Below are 23382 nucleotides of genomic sequence, written 5' to 3' on the forward strand. Positions count from 1 at the left end.
AGTGCCAGGCATCCAGATTCAAATCCAGCCTTGGGTGACTGACAGTGTGGAGTTTGCAGTTTCTCCCTGTGCTTGCATGGGATTCGTCCGGGTGCTCCGATTTCCTTCCACAGTCTAAGATGTCCAGGTTAGTTGGATTGGCCATGCTAAATTGCCCCTTCGTGTCCAAAAGGTTATGTGGGGTTATTGGGTTATGGCGATAGGATGGGGGCATGGGCCTAGGTAGGATGCTTTTCCTGCAGGTCAGTGCAGACACGATGGGCCAAATGGCCTCCTGTAGGAATTCTATCGTTCTATTTTGGTGATCCTTCCAAAGACACTTAATTTTTATGATACAATTTTAATTAATACAGCAGGAAATAAGTTGAATAGGTTACCACTCTTAAATACATCTTCTAATGGGAAAGAAGAGCAGCAATGATTATGTTCTATTAGACTGCTCAATTGTGGTGGTTAAGGGAAAAATTTGCATTTGTCATTATGCAAATTATTTTCCGGGAAAACTTGAAATATAAGCTAATCAATACATTTGGACCACAATTTCCCAGTTGCACCCAAAGTGAAACTCTATCCCCTTAATCGGGACAGAAGTTTCAACGATGATTCACTTGGAAATAAGTGGGACACCTTAGAGTAATGTTTAAAAAATGTTTCCCCAATTTAAGGGGCAATTTAGCGTGCACATTTTCAGTCTTTGGGGTGAGGCCCAAGTAGACATGGGGAGAATGTGCAAACTCCGCATGGACAGTGACCCAAGATAGAACCTGGGTCCTCGGTGCCGTGAGGCAGCAGTGCTAACCAATGCACCATCATGCCACCCTCTTGGAGAATAATGTTAAATATGCAGGATAAATATATACCTAAAATGCCGCAAGGCTAGATTTATGCAAGAATAGTTCTAAATGAACTAAGCAAATCAAAACTGATCTGGTGAGAAAACAACCGTTATAAATCTTGCAAGCAGAAATTGGATGGTGTTCTCGGTTGCGTGTAAAAATATGTCCGAAGGTGATTGATGAAACAGAGGTCATAAACATCAAAGGTGTACACAGGCTTGAAACAGAGTGAACATTCACAAAGGGGGGGGGATAAGCAACATGATGTTGATATAAACGCGAAGGAAGTCTGAGACAAGCTAAAAGAGCTAAAATATGCTCAAATCCCCAGGGGTAGATGGTATTTATCCCAGATTGCTAAAGGAGACTGGGAAAGAGACTTTGAGGAATGGTCATTGAGGGAGTCGTTGGATACTGGGAAAGTATTGCTATTGAAAATGGTTCAGCGGGTACTTATATAAAGGATGATAAATCGACTAAAAGGCCTGTTAATTTTACTTGAATTTCACCTTATAAAATGAAATTGATTATGAATCATAATGTAAAGTTATCGATACAGTAATAATTCGATTGATAGTAGTCAAAATGGGTTCAGTAAGCTCCCATCATGGCTTTGAGGAAGTGATATTGTCATGACCTGCGGTAGCCTCAACAGCATGTTGTACTTGGGCTTCTGGAAGCATTTTTCAAAGTTCTACACGGAAAGCCATGTTATGGGTATTTAGGATAAACTATGCATGTGATTAGGAAATTGTTGACAAGTAAAAATCAATTGACTCTTGCTAAAGGAGTTATTTGGGGAGGAAGGCTGCCTGGGGAACCTTGGGGATCAGTGTTTCTAATTTATATTGGCCTCCGAAGCCCAAAGCAAATTTGTCATTAAATCTTCAGAGTTGGCTCTGGATTGAACAAAGCACCCTATTGTACTCCCTGCACAGATGTATCTTTTTAGTTGAAATTGACTGAATGGTATATTTGTCTTTTTTCATTTGTAAGTATAAACTCTGTTTTATTGTGATGCTCAGTAGCATAACATGTTGGAGTGCACTACAACATGTTAGAATGTGTATTTAGAAACAAAGTATATTTAAGCCTAATGTCTGACCATTTAAAGAGGGTATAGCACAGACTTGTGTTCACAAATATCACTTTGTATGTAGAAATAGAAGCACAGGAAAGGTCTGAATAATTTTTAAAACATTTTTTTTACAAGAACAACAAAGATTCCAGGGCAATGTGGTGGAACTATTTATTTTTAAAAAAGGTGGGACAGAATTGATAGAAGCAGATTGTTTCCAGTAATTGAGTGGCCAAGACCAAGGGCCCATGGATGCGAGATTAAATGTAAGATTTAGAACAGAAAGTAGAAAAAAAGAGTTCCAAGATATGGAATTCACTTCCAAGATCAATGGTTGAGTCAGAAACTGACGGCCTGTAATGGTTTAAATTGGATGAATGGGTGAAGGTAAATTAGTTGGAGGGAGATGTGATCAGGGTAGGCAGCTGTGATTAAAGTTATATGCTGGCATGAATGATGTGGACTGCTTGGTCCAAATGGTTTGTTTCTGTAATAAGGTATCTAAGTACTTTTTAAAAGCTTGCTCAAACTTCGAGACTGAAGTGAGCGAATGAAGCAAACCTTTTAGGTATGGGAAGGAAGTAAAGCACATACTTTGAATGATAGTCACTGTTGCCAGCATTTACAGCTTCTGAATTAAGACATGATTTGACTAATGCTTATAATTCTAGAAATTATGCTCAGAAAAAATGGTGTTGCTCTGTTTGGTAATATTACTAAAGTTGGACAGCACCCCCACAGAGAGAGAGATGGTGGTTTAGGAGAGAATACCAGAGAGCAAGGACACAGTAACCAAAAAATGGCCTCAGACTGAATTGAAAGCTGTTATTAGACAAATGCATTTTGATTTGGAAATGTTTTTATTTTAAAATAAAAACAACATTTGAATACAAAATTACAAAACATACCAACAAATACCTTGAACAAAGCATGAACACCTTACAAATCCCCATACAACCTTCCCAAAAAACCAAGACTAGAAACTCTTTCCTACCCCCAACCCAACAGCTAACAATTACCAATTCTCTGAAATGCAAAATAAACGGCCACCATATCCGGTAGCACCCTTCAATCGAACCCCTCACAGTATATGTAACCGTCTCGAGGTGCAAAAACTCGATCAAATCTCCTAGCTGTGCTGAAGCACTCTGTGGTGTTGCCAACCTCCAGTCCAACAAAATCCACCTCCCGTGCCACCAACGAGACGAAGACCAGAATGCTCGTCTGCAGCTCCGGCATATCTGAAACCCGAAAAATAGTCACCAGGGGCACGATAGTAGCTCAATATTTAGGATCACTGACATTTTCTTGATAAAGGACCTCCAGAAACCCACCAGTTTAGAAAAGGACCAGAGCATGTGTTTATGGTGTGTGAGCCCACTTGAGCAGCGCTGGCACCTATCCTCTACCCCATCAAAAAAACGAATCACCCTCGCCTTCGTGAGGTGCACTCGAAACACTACCTTTAACTGGATAAGGCTCAGTCTCGCACATGACAATGTAGCATTCACCTCCACACCCCTCTTCTCCAATATTGGCCACAACTCCTCCACCCGTTTCGCTTTCACCCCTTCCACCGAACCCAACTCTTTCCCCTGCTATCCACGCATGCATACCGGGCGGACTGTCCTCCTCCGACCGTGAACCGGAGTGAATCTGTTCCAATAAAGAAGATGGTTGCACCACCGGGAAAGCTGAAAAAAATCTCTTAACAAAGATCCGCACCTGGAGGTATCTAAACATGTCCAAGCCCAACAGTCCAAATTTCTCCTTCAGCTGCTCTAGGCTGGCAAACCGCTCCCCCAGTCTCTCCAGCCCTCTCTCCCTCCATGCAGAAAATGTGGCATCTAGCCTTGCTGGCTCAAACAGGTGCTTAGTAGCACAAATGGAAGCCACCCCACACTTGAAATGTGGGTGGAGTTGCCTCCATATTTTTAGTGAAGCCACCACCATTGGGTTTGTTGAGTACTTTGCCGGCACCAATGGTAGTGGCGGTGTTACCAATGGCACCCCGACCGGTCCCCCTACATGACCCCAACTCCATCTGAACCCAGAGAGCTCCCGGATCCCTGCAGAACCCCAACACCTTCTCTGCATTGGTTGCCTAATAATAATACAGCAAATTTGGCAACGCTAAGTCCCCTGCTTGTGTCTCCCTCTAAAGCAGCCCACTCCGAATCCTCAGGGCCTTACCCGCTCAAATAAAACGAGCTGCTTAACCTTTCGGACAAACGACTTGAGCAGGAACACCGGGAGGTGCTGAAATAAAAATAGAAATCTCGGCAAGGTGTTCATCTTAGCAGATTGGACCCCGCCCACCAACGATGACTGGACACTATCCCACCTCTGCAGATCCGCCGTAACTCTACCCCACCAGACTTGTATAGTTTAACCCACAAAGCTGCCCCAGTTCCCTACGACCTGGACCACTGGCAACCAAAACGGCAACCCCCCAATCCCCGCCCTGATGCAACAACAAAATATTCACTCTTCTCTATGTTCAACTTGTAACTGAACAAGGCACCAAAATACCCATAATATTCCCGGTAGATGGCTCCGAGTTGATGCTTCTCCCAACCTCTCAAAATCCCCCTCAATGCATTTGAGGCCCTCCAAGCAATGGCCAACGGCTTGATTGCCAACACAAACAAGGGAGATATCGGTCACCCCTGCCTCGTACCCTGATACAATCAAAAGGACCCGGAGCACATGATGTGGTATATACACCAGCGAACCGGGCCACATGCAGCAACCGCACCCAGGACTAAACCCAAACTTCTCCAACACTGCAAAAAGGTACTCCCACTCCATCCATTTGAACGCCTTCTCCGCGTCCAGTGATATAATGATCTCTGGCACCGGCCTGGCCGCAGGGGTGAGCACCACATTCAACAAACAGTGCATGTTCGACAACAACCTCCGCCTCTTCACAAGCCCTGTCTGATCTTCCCCTACTATCTCCGGGAGACGAAGGCTCCAACCTTAATGCCAATACCTTGGCCAGTAACTTGACATCTACGTTTAATAGGGAACAGATCCGACCCCAGTATCTTCCCTGCCTGCATATGCTTCAACACTGCCTGAATCTACTCCAGGCTCAATGGTGCTTCCAGCTCCTCCTGCAACTCCTCCCCCACCATGGGAAACTTCGAACCCTCAAACTCTGCCATCTCGAGCGTCCTCCGGCGGCTCTGACCCATACAACCTCTTGAGGGGTTCTCTGTGGCGGAGACCATCCTACCCTCCAAATCCCTAACCTGAACAATTTCTCTGGCTGCCTCCTACCTCTTTAATTGATGAGCCAAGAGACGACTGGTCTTCTCCCCATACTCCTATACTGCCCTTTTCGTCTGCCTCAATTGCTGCATTGCCCTAACCATGAACAGCAAGCCAAACTGCATTTGCAATTGTTTTTCCTGCATAACAAAAGCATCGGAGTCTGAGGCCTTGCATGCCTACTATCCAACCCTAGAATCTCATCTACCAGTTTCTATCCTTGTTCCCTCACCTCCGCATGTGCCTTCAAGGCTATGATCTCTCCCCTGATCACCGCCTTCAACGCCTCCCACAAAATCGAGGGTGAAACCTCACAGTTATCATTTTCCACATACTCCGGTATGGCCCTCTAAAATCCTCACGCAACTCCTGTAAGGCCCTCAAAATCCTCTCGCAAAACCCTAAGTCCGAAAGCAGGCGTGCGTCTAACTGCCACCCCCTGCGGAGTTCCTGACCAATCACCAACACCAAAACCACCCAATGTGAGGCATGGTCTGAAATAACCACCGCTGAGTAATCTGCCTTTACCCCAGCGAGAAGATTCCGATTCATAATACAATAATCAGTCCCCCACCCCCCGGCTCCTCCATAAACACAGGCAATATCTTCGCATTCCCACCCAGGACCAAAAAACTTGGGCCCAGAAAGATTCATCTTTGGGACCAACACAATTCATATCACCCCTCCCAAATCAATTGGCGGGTGTCCAAATCCAGCACCATTGCCAGAAACCATTTGGTTCATTAACGATACACTGTCCCAATTCAGGGCATACACTTTCACTAGAACCACCTGTTTCCCCTCTAATGCCCCTACTGATCCGCTATGCCCCTCTCTGCCCGGAACCAAACCCTCCTCTTAATTAGGATCGTAGCCCCCACCCCTCCCCCAGGCCCTACTATCAAAGCTTGTGCGAAACAGCTGGCTCATCCAGGCATTCATGAGCCTAGTCCGATCCCGTTCTCGCATGTGAGTCTCTTGCAAAAAAACCACGGTGGCTCCCAGGCTCTTTAAATGAGCAAACACCCTCGCCCGCTTTACTGCCTGTGCGCGCGCGCCGCGCCCCCCCCCCCCCCCCACCCCAAGGCTTTGCACGTTCCAGGTGACTAACCTTGTCGGAGGACTCTCGACTCCCCTCCCCCTCGGGTTAGCCATTACCACCGTGATGCTTCATACCGTCATCACCAGTTCCGAGGCCCCAGGCCCAGCTAAGAGGGCCACCAGCCCCACCCAATGGTTGAGACAAAGAAAATCCCTTGGTCACTGCTAACTCCCTGTCCTACTCACCACAGCCGACAGACTGCCTGCCACCAAATTAGGGTTACCTAATTAGGGTTACCTCTAGATTAATTGAGCCTCACCAAATTGGCCCAACAAGTCGCAGCCCCTCCCCGTTCACTAGCCTACCTCTTAATGTTAGAAAGGTGTGGTCTTGCCCAAACACAACCAGAACAAAGGCCTACAACCCCAGGGCCATAATCCCTTGTCCCAATCCCAGCATGCCCACCATTCCCTCCAATTACCATATCAATCCCCCTGCTTCTACCATCCCCATGACCATAGTCTCCAGGAAAGAAATCCCACCCCCCACCACCATCTTCCAAGAAAAAAGAAGAGCAAAATCATAACACACCTACGTTGCAATATATACAATCACCACAACCCAACTGATACATACAGGAAAATAAATGCCATCAACCCTCCTCAAACCAGTCCCAGTCCTTTGTCAGCTTGCTCCGGCGTGTCAAAATAATGATCCCTCGAGTTCAACGCTGGATACGCACCCTTATTGTACAGCACCACCTTCGCCTTATTAAAAGGCTGCCCGCCACTTCGCCAGTTCGGTCCCAATGTTCTGGTAGATGCGCACCGTACGCCCGTCCCAATCGCCCTGTCCAATTCCAGGCGCCAAACACATCATCCCTGCCCACCAACTGAGAGATCATTTCCAAAAGATACTCTGGTGGCCACGGGCCCTCCACTCCCTCTGGCAAGCCCACCACTCTGAGGATCATGAGCCTTGCCTTGTTCTCTAGATCTTCCACTTTGACCTTCAGGCCCTGATTCCTATCCGACATGTGCATCATCTCCGCTTCCAACGAGGCCAGCTGGTCCTTGTGCCCCAGCGAGGTCTCCTCCATGCCCTCCAACGTCTCCCCTGGCTCCTTTAGAGCTTTGGCAGTCTTGGCCAGCTGCCCTTGTATCGGGCCCAATGCCTCCTCGATGGTGGCTTTAAACAGCTCTTTAATCTACTTCCCATGTCGCTCAAATTTGACATCCATCTGCTTGCCAAACTTCTCCAACTCCTGTGCCATCACCCCAGTATTTCTAACGCGATGGTTGTAGCCACCTCTGTCATCCCCCCCCCCCCCCCCCCCCCAGATTCCTTTGTTGTGTTCCAAGCCGTGGGTTTCTTTCCCGTGGAGTTGTCCGCTGAGGCTTTTGACATTCTTCAAATAACTGTTCCATGCTCCATACCAATCTACTGGGTTGGAACCCGAAATCTTCCCCCCAAAATGGGCAAAAAAGATCAAAATACCAGGACCCTGACAGGAGCCATCTTTTGTGTGACCTATTGTCACATGCCATCACTAGAAGTCCCCCAAAACAAATCCATTTTAAGCACATACGTAAATCACAATTTTAAATCCCTAATTTTGTTGTATGGTAATACATTGCCTCACCTTTTCTCCAACTTGCTAATTTATTGTATATATTCTCCTTGAGCGCCATGTTTCCTAATTTCCTACATTATTTTGCAGCTGCACTAAAAATCTGTTTGCTTTATGTAGTGAAACCTTCGACCAAGCCTTCTCCATCCAAAAGACGCTGTTCCAATAAAATGGAAGCCCCAGTCCCTGGGGCAGAGAACAAGGAGCCAGGATCTCCTGCGTTTACTTCTGTTGCACAATCTCCTCCAAGCCAATCTGTTGGATTAATTGGGGTTCAGAAAGAGCAATGCGTGAACCAAAATACACACCCAGTTACCTCTGTGAAGAATCGAATGCAAATACTGGCAGAACAACGTCGCCAATGGGACTCTGATGGTATGGATTAATTGTGTGTTGATATATTTCAATGAGATTTATTTATTGTTTTCTCTTTTAAAATTATATTTAATTCAAAATTGCTCTGCTGCAGTGAAAGTGGGGAGCATTTGACCGTTTCTGAATGTTCCAAGAACTATATCACACCTTTTGACGCAGTAAATTTGACATTGAGCAAAATAAGTAGCTTATGGGAGTGATGATCAATACCTTTCAAAGATCTATGGTGGACACTTATGACCTCACCTGTAGGATTGTGGTGGAGATGGATGGGGAGGGGAAGGAACCTGTAGGATGGTGGTGGGGGTGCCACTGACCTGTCAAGTGCCTGAGTGGAGCAAGACTGTGTAGGCTATTCCTAAAGGAGACGACACAGGGCTCTCCAGTCAGTGATCGAGACCTCCATCGCTTCCACAAGATTATACCCATTGATTTTAAGTTTTAGAGATTTATGGAGAGGAGGCCAGAGCTAAAGGCCTGACAGCGAGAAAGCACAGCACAAATGATGGAGCAGTAGCAAGAGGTTGGAGTTGAAATTGGCAAACAGCAAGGCTTTCAGCGTCATAGTAAATAATTGTATTATGCTGGCGGCTTTTGTTTTCTACCAATGAAGAAAATACAAGAATTCAAATGTCCAATACTTTGTTTAAAGTAATGACCGTGTACTTGCTTTTGAAACTCAATCCTAGAAAACGAGACTTTGATGTTCAAAATTGGTCTTCTGTTAATGAAATTGAAAGGGAAGTAATGTCTCATTATCTTATATATTAGTATTAAAGGACACGTCTGTTGGTGTGAACTGATCCTGTATTGAATGGGAAAAAAATTGCATTGACATAGTGCTTATCACTTCTCAGGACATCACAGTTTTACAAGCGGAAATACTTTTGAAGTTTAGTCCCTTGCTAATGTAGGAAATGAGATAGCAAATTTGCACACAGCAAAGTCCCATAGACAATAAACCAAATTTTTCTTTTCATTATTGGTTGCAGAATTGATGGTGGCCAGGATATCAGGCGAGCTCCCCTGCTTTAATCCCATGGTATATTTTAGATCCACCTCTGTTTAATGTCTCATACATGGAGAAGCATCTCAGAGAGCGCAGTATGCCCTCAGTTTTGCACTTATATGCCAGACTTGGAAGATGCATTCAAGACTTTGAAGTTGGGCTTGAATTTAGCCTTCTGACTGGATGCGACATATTGATCTCAATTATGATATCACTGCTGGTTTATTGATTCAAACATACATTTCTACAAAAACATAAGAGAACTCATGGGTGAGAAAAGGGTATTTTATGTTGCGGATGAAGCTACGTGACTGATCATTGAGAAAGATGAGCAGTAAAGTTAAATGGCGATTTTCTCCAAAATGGAAGTAATTTAACAAAATAAATTGAAAGTCAACATGATGATGAACATGATCCACCCTTTTTCCAAAGGTAGCGATGAATGACTTTCAACACTAGAGGGCACTGTCTTCAATCGCGACTGAGCAATAGTTTTATAATCTGTTTTCATGGTATCTTTCATGTAGCAGAATGATTGAAATCAATACTAAGGAAGTTTGAGAGATTGCAGCAAGTGAGGTGGGAGAGGAATGCAAAAAGAACTGTACTCTAGTAAAAGAGTGAGTAAGAACGGTGTAAGGGAGATAATTACAAGAGAGCAAATGCAGAAGGAATGATAATTGCTTGGCTGTGAAGTGAGGACGAGGAAAGGGTATGCAGCAATAGCTGGGTTTCAGTTTCAAGAATGCACATCTGACTGAGGATCAATCTTATCCTTTGGCGCACCGTGTTTCTGCCCCACAGTGAATCATGGTGCCATGTGCAAAATTATCTTTTAAGGCTGTGAAGGTGATTTGATAATGACTGATTTATTAATTCAATTCAAAAAAGGCATATGGCTTCAGCACATTCCTTTTGTTTGCAGAGAACAGGTTGTTGCAAATTAATATATGTTACTTCTAGCAAGTATAAGTGAGCACATTACAAGCTTGTCTAATTATATTAAATTGGTTGTTAGTCTAACTATTAGCACACTCACTTGTTCAACACCAACTCAAGTGCTGCCCAATCAGGAATTCACATCCAACAGCAGGCATTTATTTTACTAAATACTTAAGAGTTCAGATGTGTGCTGTAGCAAATGGTCTTATCACCCAATATAAAAATGTTTAGTCTTTGTACAACAGTAATAATAATTTGCATTTATAGTGCATTTAATGTAGCAAAACATCCTGAGGATGGGAATCCAATCCTGACCTGAAGTACGAAAGTAATTCAGAGAAGTATTTAAAAATACAGGTTAAGGATTAAGTTTTAAAGATACTTTTGATGACCGGTGTGGGCATATGTAGCAAGGTCAGGGGCTTAAAGGACCGTTTCAGAGCAGAATGGTGATGGCATTGGCACCTAGCAGATCAAAAGGGCGTTCAATGCACAATCTAGAGTTAAAAGAACAGTTGGTCAGACCTGTTGGGGAGATCAGAGATTGGTGGAACTGAGGGTATAGAGAGATTTGTAAACTGATTTAGGATTTTGAAGCCAGTATACAGGGCCAGCAGCACATGTCGTTGTCAGTAGGGTTGGTGAGGATGAATAATGGCTAAGTGGCACTTTCTTCATAATCATGTTTTGTTAATTCTTGGGTTATGGACAGGGTTAGTAAGGCAAGGGTGTATTGTCCATCTCTTTCGATGACCATGATGATGAGCTGCCTTCTTTAACCATTGCAATGGAGAAAGTGCTCGCATAGTGTTGTTGCATTGTTTCAGGATTTTGATCCAGTAATGATGAAGGAATGGTGAGTTATATCCAAATTGAGATGGTGTCTAACTTGGTTGTGGTGTTCCAATTAAATGGCAATAAAATTCTGGTTGCATTAGAGCTTTAGTAAGGTTGAAGCTTACAAGGCTGTTGATTCTGGAAGCGACGAACAGAAGGCAGATATAGCAGTATGATGCGAATGGACATGGGTGAGATTTTAGTGGTGGCAGTAAGATTGCGTATGGAGTTTAAAGATCAGTTCAAGTCAAAAATGCTTCAACCATGCAATTCGCCTAGTGGTTGTGGTCAGAAATTAAAGCAGAGTTTCTGGTGATAGCCAAACAAAATGGCATTGGACTTTCCAGTGTTGTGCGGTGGGAAGTTTTGTATCATCCAGGACTTCCATGTTAGGTAGCCAGACAAAGCAGCTGCAGTTGTGGAACCAAGGTTGTCAGTTGAGAGAGAGTATGGTCACATATGATGGAATGTGACCACAAATTAAAAGACTGTAACTAATGCCTCAGGTTTTAACTCTTGACTATGAAGGCCTGGCATTCTCCTTTCATACCTTTAACACTTATCTTCCCATCCCTTGCCATCTGTTTATTTAGTTTGAAAAGTATAAAACTACATATAGAAGATAAACTTCTTTGTGTTTCTATGAAAATCAGACTTGGAATTCAATGTTTTGAAAAATCTGTTTGTGTTTATCCGTGAGAGAACTTTGGGCACGCTATTTGCTTCATGCAAAATGCTGTAGATGCATATGGGTGACAATCTAGTTTGCATCAATGGTATTGATGCTATTGGAGTGGAGATCTCTGATTTTGTTTTAAATATTGGATGACAGTGTCAGAAAAAATGGCTGCAATTTAGCGGCCATGCCCTAACCATAGGAATAAATCCTGTAATGGCTGCTAAATCCTGCGAGAGGTCCAAAACGGGATTTGTGCTGGAGAGATTTATGAACGTCATCTCCCTCTGATGACGTATCAGGTATGCGCCTAAGAAGGGCAGGAGCCTGATTAGTGTATATTGTAATATATTTACCTGTTATTAGCTTGACGCTCCTACTTTCTGCCCACCCAGTCAGCTGTCACGCTGTCCCCAATCACTACTCGTTTTCAAAAATGAAAACCCATCATACAATCCCTACAGTGCAAAGGAGGCCATTCAGCCCATAAAGTCTGCACCAATCCACTGAAAGAGCCACCGAGATAGGTCCATATCCCCACCCCATTCCTGTAACCCCACCTAACCTTTCAGACAATGGGGCAGTTTAGCATGGCCAATCCACCTAGCTTGTACAACTTTGGACTGTGGGAGGAAACCGTGGCATCTGGAAGAAACCCATGCAGGCACTGGGAGAGAGTGCAAACTCTACACACATGAACACGGGTCCCTGGTGCTGTGAGGCAGCAGTGCTAACCACTGTGCCATTGTGCTGCCTAGTCGTGATGACTACACGAGCGGTGTACATATTTTGCCACACATATTTTTGTTTTTATTTGAGCAAGTTGATTGCTTGCACACACCAGTAGAGAATTTGTAGATGGGATAAACTCTGATATACCTAAGGCATGCACATATTTGCAGTGATTCTGCAGTCTGCTCTTAATGCTTGATGCACTGTTTTTTTTAATAAATATTTTATTGAAAATTTTTGGTCAACCAACACAGTACATTGTGCATCCTTTACACAACATTATAACAATACAGATAATAATGACCTTTTTTATATAAACAAAAAAAAAAACAACAACAAATAAATAAATATTAAATAACAAAAATAAAAACTAGCCCTAATTGGCAACTGCCTTGTCTCAGGCCACAGCCCCCCCCCCCCCCCCCCCCCCACACCCCCCCAAGTCCTGGGCTGCTGCTGCTGCCTTCTTTTTTCCCCCATCTATCTTTCCGCAAGATATTCGACGAACGGTTGCCACCGCCTGGTGAACCCTTGAGCCGACCCCCTTAGGACGAACTTAATCCGCTCTAACTTTATGAACCCCGCCATATCATTTATCCAGGTCTCCACCCCTGGGGGCTTGGCTTCTTTCCACATTAGCAATATCCTGCGCCGGGCTACAAGGGACGCAAAGGCCAAAACATCGGCCTCTCTCGCCTCCTGCACTCCCGGCTCTTGTGCAACCCCAAATATAGCCAACCCCCAGCTTGGTTCGACCCGGACTCCTACTACTTTTGAAAGCGCCTTTGTCACCCCCACCCAAAACCCCTGTAGTGTCGGGCATGCCCAAAACATATGGGTATGATTCGCTGGGCTTCTCGAGCACCTTGCACACCTATCCTCCACCCCAAAAAATTTACTGAGCCGTGTTCCAGTCATATGTGCCCTGTGTAATACCTTAAACTGAATCAGGCTTAGCCTGGCGCATGAGGACGACGAGTTTACCCTGTTTAGGGCATCTGCCCACAGCCCCTCCTCAATCTCCTCCCCTAGCTCTTCTTCCCATTTCCCTTTTAGTTCGTCCACCATAGTCTCCCCTTCTTCCCTCATTTCCCTATATATATCCGACACCTTACCATCCCCCACCCATTTCTTTGAGATGACTCTGTCCTGCACCTCTTGTGTCGGGCGCTGCGGGAATTCCCTCACCTGTTGCCTCGCAAAAGCCCTCAATTGCATGTACCTGAATGCATTCCCTTGGGGCAACCCATATTTCTCGGTCAGCGCTCCCAGACTCGCGAACTTCCCATCCACAAACAGATCTTTCAGTTGCGTTATTCCTGCTCTTTGCCACATTCCATATCCCCCATCCATTCCCCCCGGGGCAAACCTATGGTTGTTTCTTATCGGGGACCCCCCCAATGCTCCGGTCTTTCCCCTATGTCGTCTCCACTGTCCCCAAATCTTCAGTGTAGCTACCACCACCGGACTCATGGTGTAGTTCCTCGGTGAGAACGGCAATGGGGCTGTCACCATAGCCTGCAGGCTGGTCCCCCTACAGGACGCTCTCTCTAATCTCTTCCACGCCGCTCCTTCCTCCTCTCCCATCCACTTACTCACCATTGAAATATTAGCGGCCCAATAATACTCACTTAGGCTCGGTAGTGCCAGCCCCCCCCTATCCCTACTACGCTGTAAGAATCCCTTCCTCACTCTCGGAGTCTTCCCGGCCCAAACAAAACCCATGATACTCTTTTCTATCCTTTTAAAAAAAGCCTTCGTGATCACCACCGGGAGGCACTGAAACACAAAGAGGAATCTCGGGAGGACCACCATCTTAACCGCCTGCACCCTCCCTGCCATTGACAGTGCTACCATATCCCATCTCTTGAAATCTTCCTCCATCTGTTCCACCAACCGTGTTAAATTTAGCCTGTGCAATGTGCCCCAATTCTTAGCTATCTGGATCCCCAGGTAACGAAAGTCTCTTGTTACCTTCCTCAATGGTAGGTCTTCTATTTCTCTACTCTGCTCCCCTGGATGCACCACAAACAGCTCACTCTTCCCCATGTTCAATTTATACCCTGAAAAATCCCCAAACTCCCCAAGTATCCGCATTATTTCTGGCATCCCCTCCGCCGGATCCGCCACATATAGTAGCAGATCATCCGCATATAGATACCCGGTGTTCTTCTCCTCCCCTAAGTATTCCCCTCCATCTCTTGGAACCTCTCAGCGCTATCGCCAGGGGCTCAATCGCCAGTGCAAACAGTAATGGGGACAGAGGACATCCCTGCCTTGTCCCTCTATGGAGCCGAAAATATGCCGATCCCCGTCCATTCGTGACCACACTCGCCACTGGGGCCCTATACAACAGCTGCACCCATCTAACATACCCCTCTCCAAAACCAAATCTCCTCAACACCTCCCACAGATAATCCCATTCCACTCTATCAAATGCTTTCTCGGCATCCATCGCCACTACTATCTCCGTTTCACTCTCTGGTGGGGCCATCATCATTACCCCTAACAGCCTCCGTATATTCGTGTTCAGCTGTCTCCCCTTCACAAACCCAGTTTGGTCCTCATGAACCACCCCCGGGACACATTCCTCTATTCTCATTGCCATTACCTTGGCATCCACATTTAGGAGGGAAATTGGTCTGTAGGACCCGCATTGTAGCGGATCCTTTTCCTTCTTTAAGAGAAGCGATATTGTTGCTTCAGACATAGTCGGGGGCAGTTGTCCCCTTTCCTTTGCCTCGTTAAAGGTCCTCGTCAGTAGCGGGGCGAGCAAGTCCAAATATTTTCTGTAAAATTCAACTGGGAATCCGTCTGGTCCCGGGGCCTTTCCCGTCTGCATGTTACTAATTCCTTTCACCTCTTCTTCTACCTCGATCTGTGCTCCCAGTCCCACCCTTTCCTGCTCTTCCACCTTGGGAAATTCCAGCCGATCCAAAAAATCCATCATTCTCTCCCTCCCATCCGGGGGTTGAGCTTCATACAATTTTTTATAAAATGTCTTAAACACTTCATTCACTCTCTCCGCTCCCCGCTACGTCTCTCCTTCCTCGTCCCTCACTCCCCCTATTTCCCTCGCTGCTCCCCTTTTCCTCAAATGGTGTGCCAGCAATCTGCTCGCCTTCTCTCCATATTCATACTGTACACCCTGTGCCTTCCTCCATTGTGCCTCTGCAGTGCCTGTAGTCAGCAAGTCAAATTCCACATGCAGCCTTTGCCTTTCCCTGTACAGTCCCTCCTCCGGTGCTTCCGCATATTGTCTGTCCACCCTCAAAAGTTCTTGCAGCAACCGCTCCCGTTCCTTACTCTCCTGCTTCCCTTTATGTGCCCTTATTGATATCAGCTCCCCCCTAACCACCGCCTTCAACGCCTCCCAGACCACTCCCACCTGAACCTCCCCATTGTCATTGAGTTCCAAGTACTTTTCAATACATCCCCTCACCCTTAGGCACACACCCTCATCCGCCATTAGTCCCGTGTCCATTCTCCAGGGTGGGCGCCCTCCTGTTTCCTCCCCTATCTCCAAGTCTACCCAGTGTGGGGCATGATCCGAAATGGCTATAGCCGTATATTCCGTTCCCCTCACCCTCGGGATCAATGCCCTACCCAACACAAGAAAGTCTATGCGCGAATAGACTTTATGGACATAGGAGAAAAACGAGAACTCCTTACTCCTAGGTCTACTGAATCTCCACGGGTCCACACCTCCCATCTGCTCCATAAAATCCTTAAGCACCTTGGCTGCTGCCGGCCTCCTACCAGTCCTGGACTTCGACCTATCCAGCCTTGGCTCCAACACCGTGTTAAAGTCTCCCCCCATTATCAGCTTTCCCGTCTCTAGGTCCGGGATGCGTCCTAGCATTCGCCTCATAAAGTTGGCATCATCCCAGTTCGGGGCATACACGTTTACCAAAACCACCATCTCTCCCTGTAATTTGCCACTCACCATCACGTATCTGCCCCCGTTATCCGCCACTATAGTCTTTGCCTCGAACATTACCCGCTTCCCCACTAATATAGCCACCCCCCTGTTTTTCGCATCCAGCCCCGAATGGAACACCTGCCCCACCCATCCTTTGAAAATCAGTTTCAGGTGCGTTTCCTGTAACATAACCACATCTGCTTTAAGTTTCTTCAGGTGTGCGAGTACTCGTGCCTTCTTTATCGGCCCGTTGAGCCCTCTCACGTTCCACGTGATCAGCCGAGTTGGGGGGCTTCCCACCCCCCCCCCCCCCCCCCCCCCCCCCCTTGCCGGTTAGCCATCATCTTTTTCCAGCTTCTCACCCAGTTCCCACGCAGCTGTATCTCCCCCCGGCGGTGCCCCCCCGCCCATCCTCTCCCGTACCCACTCCCCCCTTTCCCCAGCAGCAGCAACCCAGTAATTCCCCCCTCCCACCCCCCCCCCCCCCCCCCCCGCTAGACCCCCCGCTAGCGTAATTACTCCCCCCATGTTGCTCCCAGAAGTCAGCAAACTCTGGCTGACCTCGGCTTCCCCCCGTAACCACGGCTCGCAACGTGCGACGCCCCCTCCTTCCTGCTTCTCTATTCCCGCCATAATTATCATAGCGCGGGAACCAAACCCGCGCCTCTCCCTCGGCACCGCCTCCCATGGCCAACGCCCCATCTCCTCTCCCTCCCCACCTCCCCCCATCACCACCTGTGGGAGAAAGAAAAGTTACCATACCGCAGGATTAGAACATAAAACCCCTCTTCGCCCCCCCCCATTCGCCCCACCACTTTGTCCAAACGTTCTTTTTCATAATCCACTCATTCCAATTTTTCTTCTACAATAAAAGTCCACGCTTCATCCGCCGTCTCAAAGTAGTGGTGCCTCCCTTGATATGTGACCCACAGTCTTGCCGGTTGCAACATTCCAAATTTTATCTTCCTTTTGTGAAGTACCGCCTTGGCCCGATTAAAGCTCGCCCTCCTTCTCGCCACCTCCGCACTCCAGTCTTGATAAACGCGGATCACCGCGTTCTCCCATTTACTGCACCGAGTTTTCTTCGCCCATCTAAGGACCATTTCTCTATCCTTAAAACGGAGGAATCTCACCACTATGGCTCTGGGAGTTTCTCCTGCTCTCGATCCTCGCACCATAACTCGGTATGCTCCCTCCACCTCCAACGGACCCGTCGGGGCCTCCGCTCCCATTAACGAGTGCAGCATCGTGCTCACATATGCCCCGACGTCCGCCCCCTCCACACCTTCAGGAAGGCCAAGAATCCTCAAGTTGTTCCTCCTTGCGTTGTTTTCCAGTGCCTCCAACCTCTCCACACATCGTTTCTGGTGTGCCTCCTGTATCTCCGACTTCACCACCAGGCCCTGTATATCGTTCTCATTCTCGGCTGCTTTCGCCTTCACGACCTGAAGCTCCTGCTCCTGGGTCTTTTGTTCCTCTTTCAGCCCTTCGATCGCCTGTAGTATCGGGGCCAACAACTCTTTCTTCATTTCCTTTTTTATCTCCTCCACGCAGCATTTCAAGAACTCTTGTTGTTCAGGGCCCCATACGAAACTGCCACCTTCCGACGCCATCTTGGTTTCTGCTTGCCTTCCTTGCCGTTGTTCCAAAGGATCCGCTGCAATCCGGCCACTTTCCTCTCCTTTTTCCATCCGTGTCCAGGGGGAACACCCTTCTGGTTTACCGCACGGTGTTTTTAGCCGTTAAAATTGCCGTTGGGGCTCCTATCAAGAGCCCAAAAGTCCGTTCCACCGGGAGCTGCTGAAACGTGCGACTTAGCTGGTCATCGCCGCACCCGGAACGCTTGATGCACTGTTGATGAGACAGTGAGTAGTTTGGCAATAATGTAGCTCCCATTAACTGTCCTGCCTGTGGTGATCTTTGTGAGGGGTTTCCAGGATGGTAGACCTAGTGATCACCCAAGGATACACCAAGCTCTTTTTAAAGAACTAAACTAACTTTATTTTAGCACGACTAAATGTGAGTTCGACACTTATTCCAAATAGCAACATACATACAAGAATGAAACTGCACTATCTATATCATAGACATAGAACATGCAGTGCAGAAGGAGACCATTCGGCCCATCAAATCTGCACCGACCCACTCAAGCTTTCACTTCCACCCTATCCCCGTAACCCAATAACCCCTCCGAACCTCCTTGGGCACTTAGGGCAATTTATCATGGCCAGTCCACCTAACCTGCACGTCTTTGGACTGTGGGAGGAAACCGGAGCACCCGGAGGTAACCCACACAGTCACGGGGAGAACGTGCAGACTCCGCACAGACCGTGACCCAGCAGGGTATCAAACCTGGGACCCTGACACTGAAGCCACAGTGCTAGTCACTTGTGCTGCCCACAAATATCTATTAACTATAACCATAAGACATAGGAGCGGACGTAAGGCCATTCGGCCCATCGAGTCCATTCCACCATTCAATCATGGCTGATTTCAACTCCCATTTACCCGCTCTCTCTCCATAGCCCTTAATTCCTCGAGAAATCAAGAATTTATCAACTTCTGTCTTAAAGACACTCAACGTCCCGGCCTCCACCGCCCTCTGTGGCAATGAATTCCACAGACCCACCACTCTCTGGCTGAAGAAATTTCTCCTCATCGCTGTTCTAAAGTGACTCCCTTTTATTCTAAGGCTGTGCCTCCGGTCCTAGTCTCCCCTGCTAATGGAAACAACTTCCCGACGTCCACCCTATCTAAGCCATTCATTATCTTGTTATCTTGTAAGTTTCTATCAGATCTCCCCTCAACCTCCTAAACTCCAATGAATATAATCCCAGGATCCTCAGACGTTCATCGTATGTTAGGCCTACCATTCCTGGGATCATCCGTGTGAATCTCGCTGGACCCGCTCCAGTGCCAGTATGTCCTTCCTGAGGTGTGGGGCCCAAAATTGCTCACAGTATTCTAAATGGGGCCTAACCTGCTTTTTCAAGCGTCAGAAGTACGTTCCTGCTTTTATATTCCAAGCCTCTTGAGATAAATGACAACATTGCATTTGCTTTCTTAATTACGGACTCAACCTGCAAGTTTACCTTTAGAGAATCCTGGACTAGGACTCCCAAGTCCCTTTGCACTTCAGCATTATGAATTTTTCACCGTTTAGAAAATAGCCCATGCCTCTATTCTTTTTTCCAAAGTGCAAGACCTCGCACTTACCCACGTTGAATTTCATCAGCCATTTCTTGGACCACTCTCCTAAACTGTCTAAATCTTTCTGCAGCCTCCCCACTTCCTCAATACTACCTGCCCCTCCATCTATCTTTGTATCATCAGCAAACTTAGCCAGAATGCCCCCAGTCCCATCATCTAGATCGTTAATATATAAAGAGAACAGCTGTGGCCCCAACACTGAACCCTGCGGGACACCACTCGTCACCGGTTGCCATTCCGAAATAGAACCTTTTATCCCAGCTCTCTGTCTTCTGCCTGACAGCCAATCGTCAATCCATGTTAGTACCTTGCCTCGAATACCATGGGCCCTTATTTTATATTTTAACTAACTCTGCATTACACTATGAATCTAATCTCCTCGAGGTCCAACCTAATCGTCCCAGAAGTCCAAGAGCCTGTGTAATATATAGCGCTGTCCCTTAGCTCCCACTAGTGACCAGACTTAACATAACACTAACACTTTACATGCTGTACATTTGTATAATGTCACACTGCCTTGTTGGTTACTTTGGCAGCTTGAGAAATGACAAAAATTTGATTTTAGTCAGACAGAAAATTGATGTTTTGAAACTAAGCTTTTAACCATCAAGGTTAAATTTTACTTGCATGCACCATTTCTTCTTAAAGGTGGCAGATTTATTGGAAGCAAAGCCAAATTTTAAAAAAAAATTTAGAGCACCCAATTCATTTTTCCAATTAAGGGGCAATTTAGCGGGGGCAATTTAGCGTGGCCAATCCACCTACCCTGCACAACTTTTGCATTGTGGGGGCGAAACCCACGCAAACATGGGGAGAATGTGCAAACTTCACACGGACAGTGACCCAGAGCCGGGATCGAACCTGGGACGTCAGCGCCGTGAGGCAGCAGGCCTAACCCACTGCGCCACCGTGCTGCCCTAAAGTCAAATCTTTTTGTTCTTTCTGAACCTTTAAAAAAAATTTATAAACCAAGTTCAAATGTAATAATTTTACTGTATTTTGTAACTATCTTAATGGGCTGAGATAGAACAGAATTGCAATAATATGAGACTGTTGGCTTTCAGTGATGGTATTGCTGCAATGGGGGATCCTTTGGCTTCATGGTGTGCGAACTAATTAATAATCAAATTCTGGCTTGAGGACGGCAGAATTCCCTGGAGATGCTGGCACTGTAATGTTAAAGGAGAAGGAAATTACTGAGAATATTTCCAGCTGAAAATAAGAAGAGTCCCACATTAGAGACTTGAAATGACGGGTCTCTGTGGAACTAAAGAAATTACTTTAAATTGCGAATACTTCCTGATATCGAAGGCTTGACTTTTCATGGAATGGTCCAATGCTGATTGTGCAACTGTACTCTCAATGTTTTTGAGAATCTAGTCTTTTAAGCCTAACCGTTTAATATAAAGTAAGATGAAAATATTTATAATACAAGGTCTTCAATGTTGGAGTGTTTTTATTTAACATTTATTGAATGCTGATTGTAATCAAGATTTTTAGATAAACTGTGCTAGAAATAAAATGCTCTGTAATTGCATCTATTACAAAATTGAATTTGAAGCTCCCAAGTAATTTCCTTTTCTCATGGTTTGCATCTGCTTAAGCAGGTAATGAAATTGATTTGCCAGCATCATCTGTACAGTCACGGAAGCCAGCTTCTCCACCTCAGCAGACGGTGAGTGCTGTCGAATCTAACACTCCAGCTGAAAGAAGAAGACGCTTTGCGAACCTTGCCGCAACAATTAGCTCCTGGGACGACGACTTGAGCCACCCAACTATAAAACAAAACAAACCACCAGAACAGCCTGGTACTGCTTGTTTATCAGTTTTCCCTACAGCAAACCGAGCTGCAGCTACAGACGATAAACAACAAGCCACAACGAGCACTCAAAGACTTGTAGAAGGAACAGTTAATAAAACAGCCGTCTCTGTTTCACAGGTAGGTGAAGGGGAAAAAAATATTCAAAAATCTTAGTAAATTGTGTCTCGGTGTCTCCTTATTTTGTTTTTTCTAATATATTCTAATTTAGTAATCCTGTGGAATTTGCCTTTACTTGCTGTCTTAATGATTGAAAGTACCGTGTACCTTTTAAGAAAGGGTATAGATTTATTAGCTCATGCACTTGTGAGAAATGTTTTGTATTGTTTGAATTTTTTGAATAAAACAGCTACTTGTTTATTATCTTAGACAAACATTTTATGGTTACTATTTTCCCCATCATCTTGGAATTTTCTTGCATGAATCTCGTGCCTTATGCTGTTATTCAATTTAGTTGGTCTAAAAACAGAAAATTTTCAGCAGGTCAGGCAGCAAACAGGTGGTATTTCAAGCTAATTGTCTTTCTAAAGAAAATTTTAGTTGGTACCGACAGCCTTCAAGTTCCTTGTCAAGATATGTCTTTTTTAATGTGTTAGTCTAGCAAGTGAGCATTGGCCGAGTATTTAACTGTAGCTGAGTGGGACTGTGTTACCCACCACAGTTGAACTTAGATTTATGCTCATCAGATGCTGACGAGAAGCATTTGTTAGTAATCAAGAGTGATGTTCTGAGATTTTTTACGTTCAACGAGGAGAAACCCATTTGTAGTTTTCCGGTTCAATAACATATCAAGTTACATGGTGACTTTGGTAAATTGGCCACTGGTGGAATTCCACTACAATGTTAAAACCCATTGTACCTTGGGGATGTTTGTTCAGATGCCCAATGCACTTGACTTGCAATGCGTTACAGTAGTAAACTATGGTAGATCTTTAGTGACACCCTAGCAGATAGCTCTGGTTCTTTTACCACAGAATGAAAATTAGTGGCTTTTAGCCTCATTCAGAGGTTGACTATCGCAGATCTCCAGGGCCTGTTGTGTTCGGGGGGGAAAAGCAAAAAAAGAAAAACAATTTAACAAAAAATAATTTAAACTTGAATTCTGGATTAACAAGTCTAACATAATTTAGGTGCAAGAGCAAGTAAAACAATTTTTTGAAAGTATTTTTATTTGACAAATTTTCAACATTTTTACAATACAAAAACAACTTCAAACAAAGAACCCCCCCTCAGCAGTCAACGGTAAACAACTCCTGAAAGTGCATGATGAACAAGTCCCAACAATTGTAGAACCCCTCATTCGCCCCCTCAGCGCAAACTTCACCTTTTCCAAAACTCCATGGCTCCTCGCCTATCGTGGTGAACTGGTCATTCTCTGCTGCAACAGATTGTCCTCCATCCCCTTCAACTCTACGCCGAGGCACAGGGTGGAGAAGCTGACCTCCACCCCAACAAGGCCCACCTACGAGCAATCGGCGAGCAAACGTCTGTCCCACACCTGCCTGCAGCTCCAGCCATCCGGCACCCCGAATATCACTTCCAGGGGACACGGCTCCACATCCACATTTAAGACCCTTGAGATTGTACTAAACACCGTCCTTAAATCTTTCCAGCTTCGGGCAGGACCAAAACATGTGAACATGGTTTGCAGGGCCCTTCCCACATTGATCGCAGACATCCTCCACCCCCTCAAACAGCTGGCTCATCCTTGATTTTGTTAGGTACGCCATGTACACTACCGTCAGCTGCATCCACCTCCACCTTGCCCACAAAGTCGAGGCATTCACCTTCCGCAGCACCGTCCCCAGCTCTTCTCCCACTTTGTCTTCATCCTCTTCATAGACCCATACACCCTCCAGAATCCTCCTCTCCAATCCCCCACGTGCCAACCCATACTTCGCGCCAATCCCTCAAGTTGCAAGTTGCCCCCCTAGGAACAAATTCTTCATTTTCTTAACCCCCCCCTCTCGTCCCAACCCCGAAACCTCGCATCCATCC

At 45.9% G+C, this 23382-nt stretch overlaps 1 protein-coding gene across 5 annotated transcripts in view; it reads left to right on the forward strand.

Moving 5' to 3' along the window:
* anln (anillin, actin binding protein) overlaps window positions 1-23382 on the forward strand; it is a 194259-nt gene that overhangs the window by 13117 nt on the left and 157760 nt on the right. For 3 of the 5 annotated variants that reach the window (XM_072509741.1, XM_072509744.1, XM_072509743.1), the window contains exons 3-4: window positions 7983-8237; window positions 21170-21504. In XM_072509741.1, the coding sequence (XP_072365842.1) occupies window positions 7983-8237; window positions 21170-21504 (590 nt within the window). The remainder of the gene's footprint in view (window positions 1-7982; window positions 8238-21169; window positions 21505-23382) is intronic. The other 2 variants (XM_072509742.1, XM_072509745.1) reach the window with 1 other exon arrangement.

Source organism: Scyliorhinus torazame, chromosome 6 (genome assembly GCF_047496885.1).
Source record: "Scyliorhinus torazame isolate Kashiwa2021f chromosome 6, sScyTor2.1, whole genome shotgun sequence".
Taxonomy (NCBI): domain Eukaryota; kingdom Metazoa; phylum Chordata; class Chondrichthyes; order Carcharhiniformes; family Scyliorhinidae; genus Scyliorhinus; species Scyliorhinus torazame.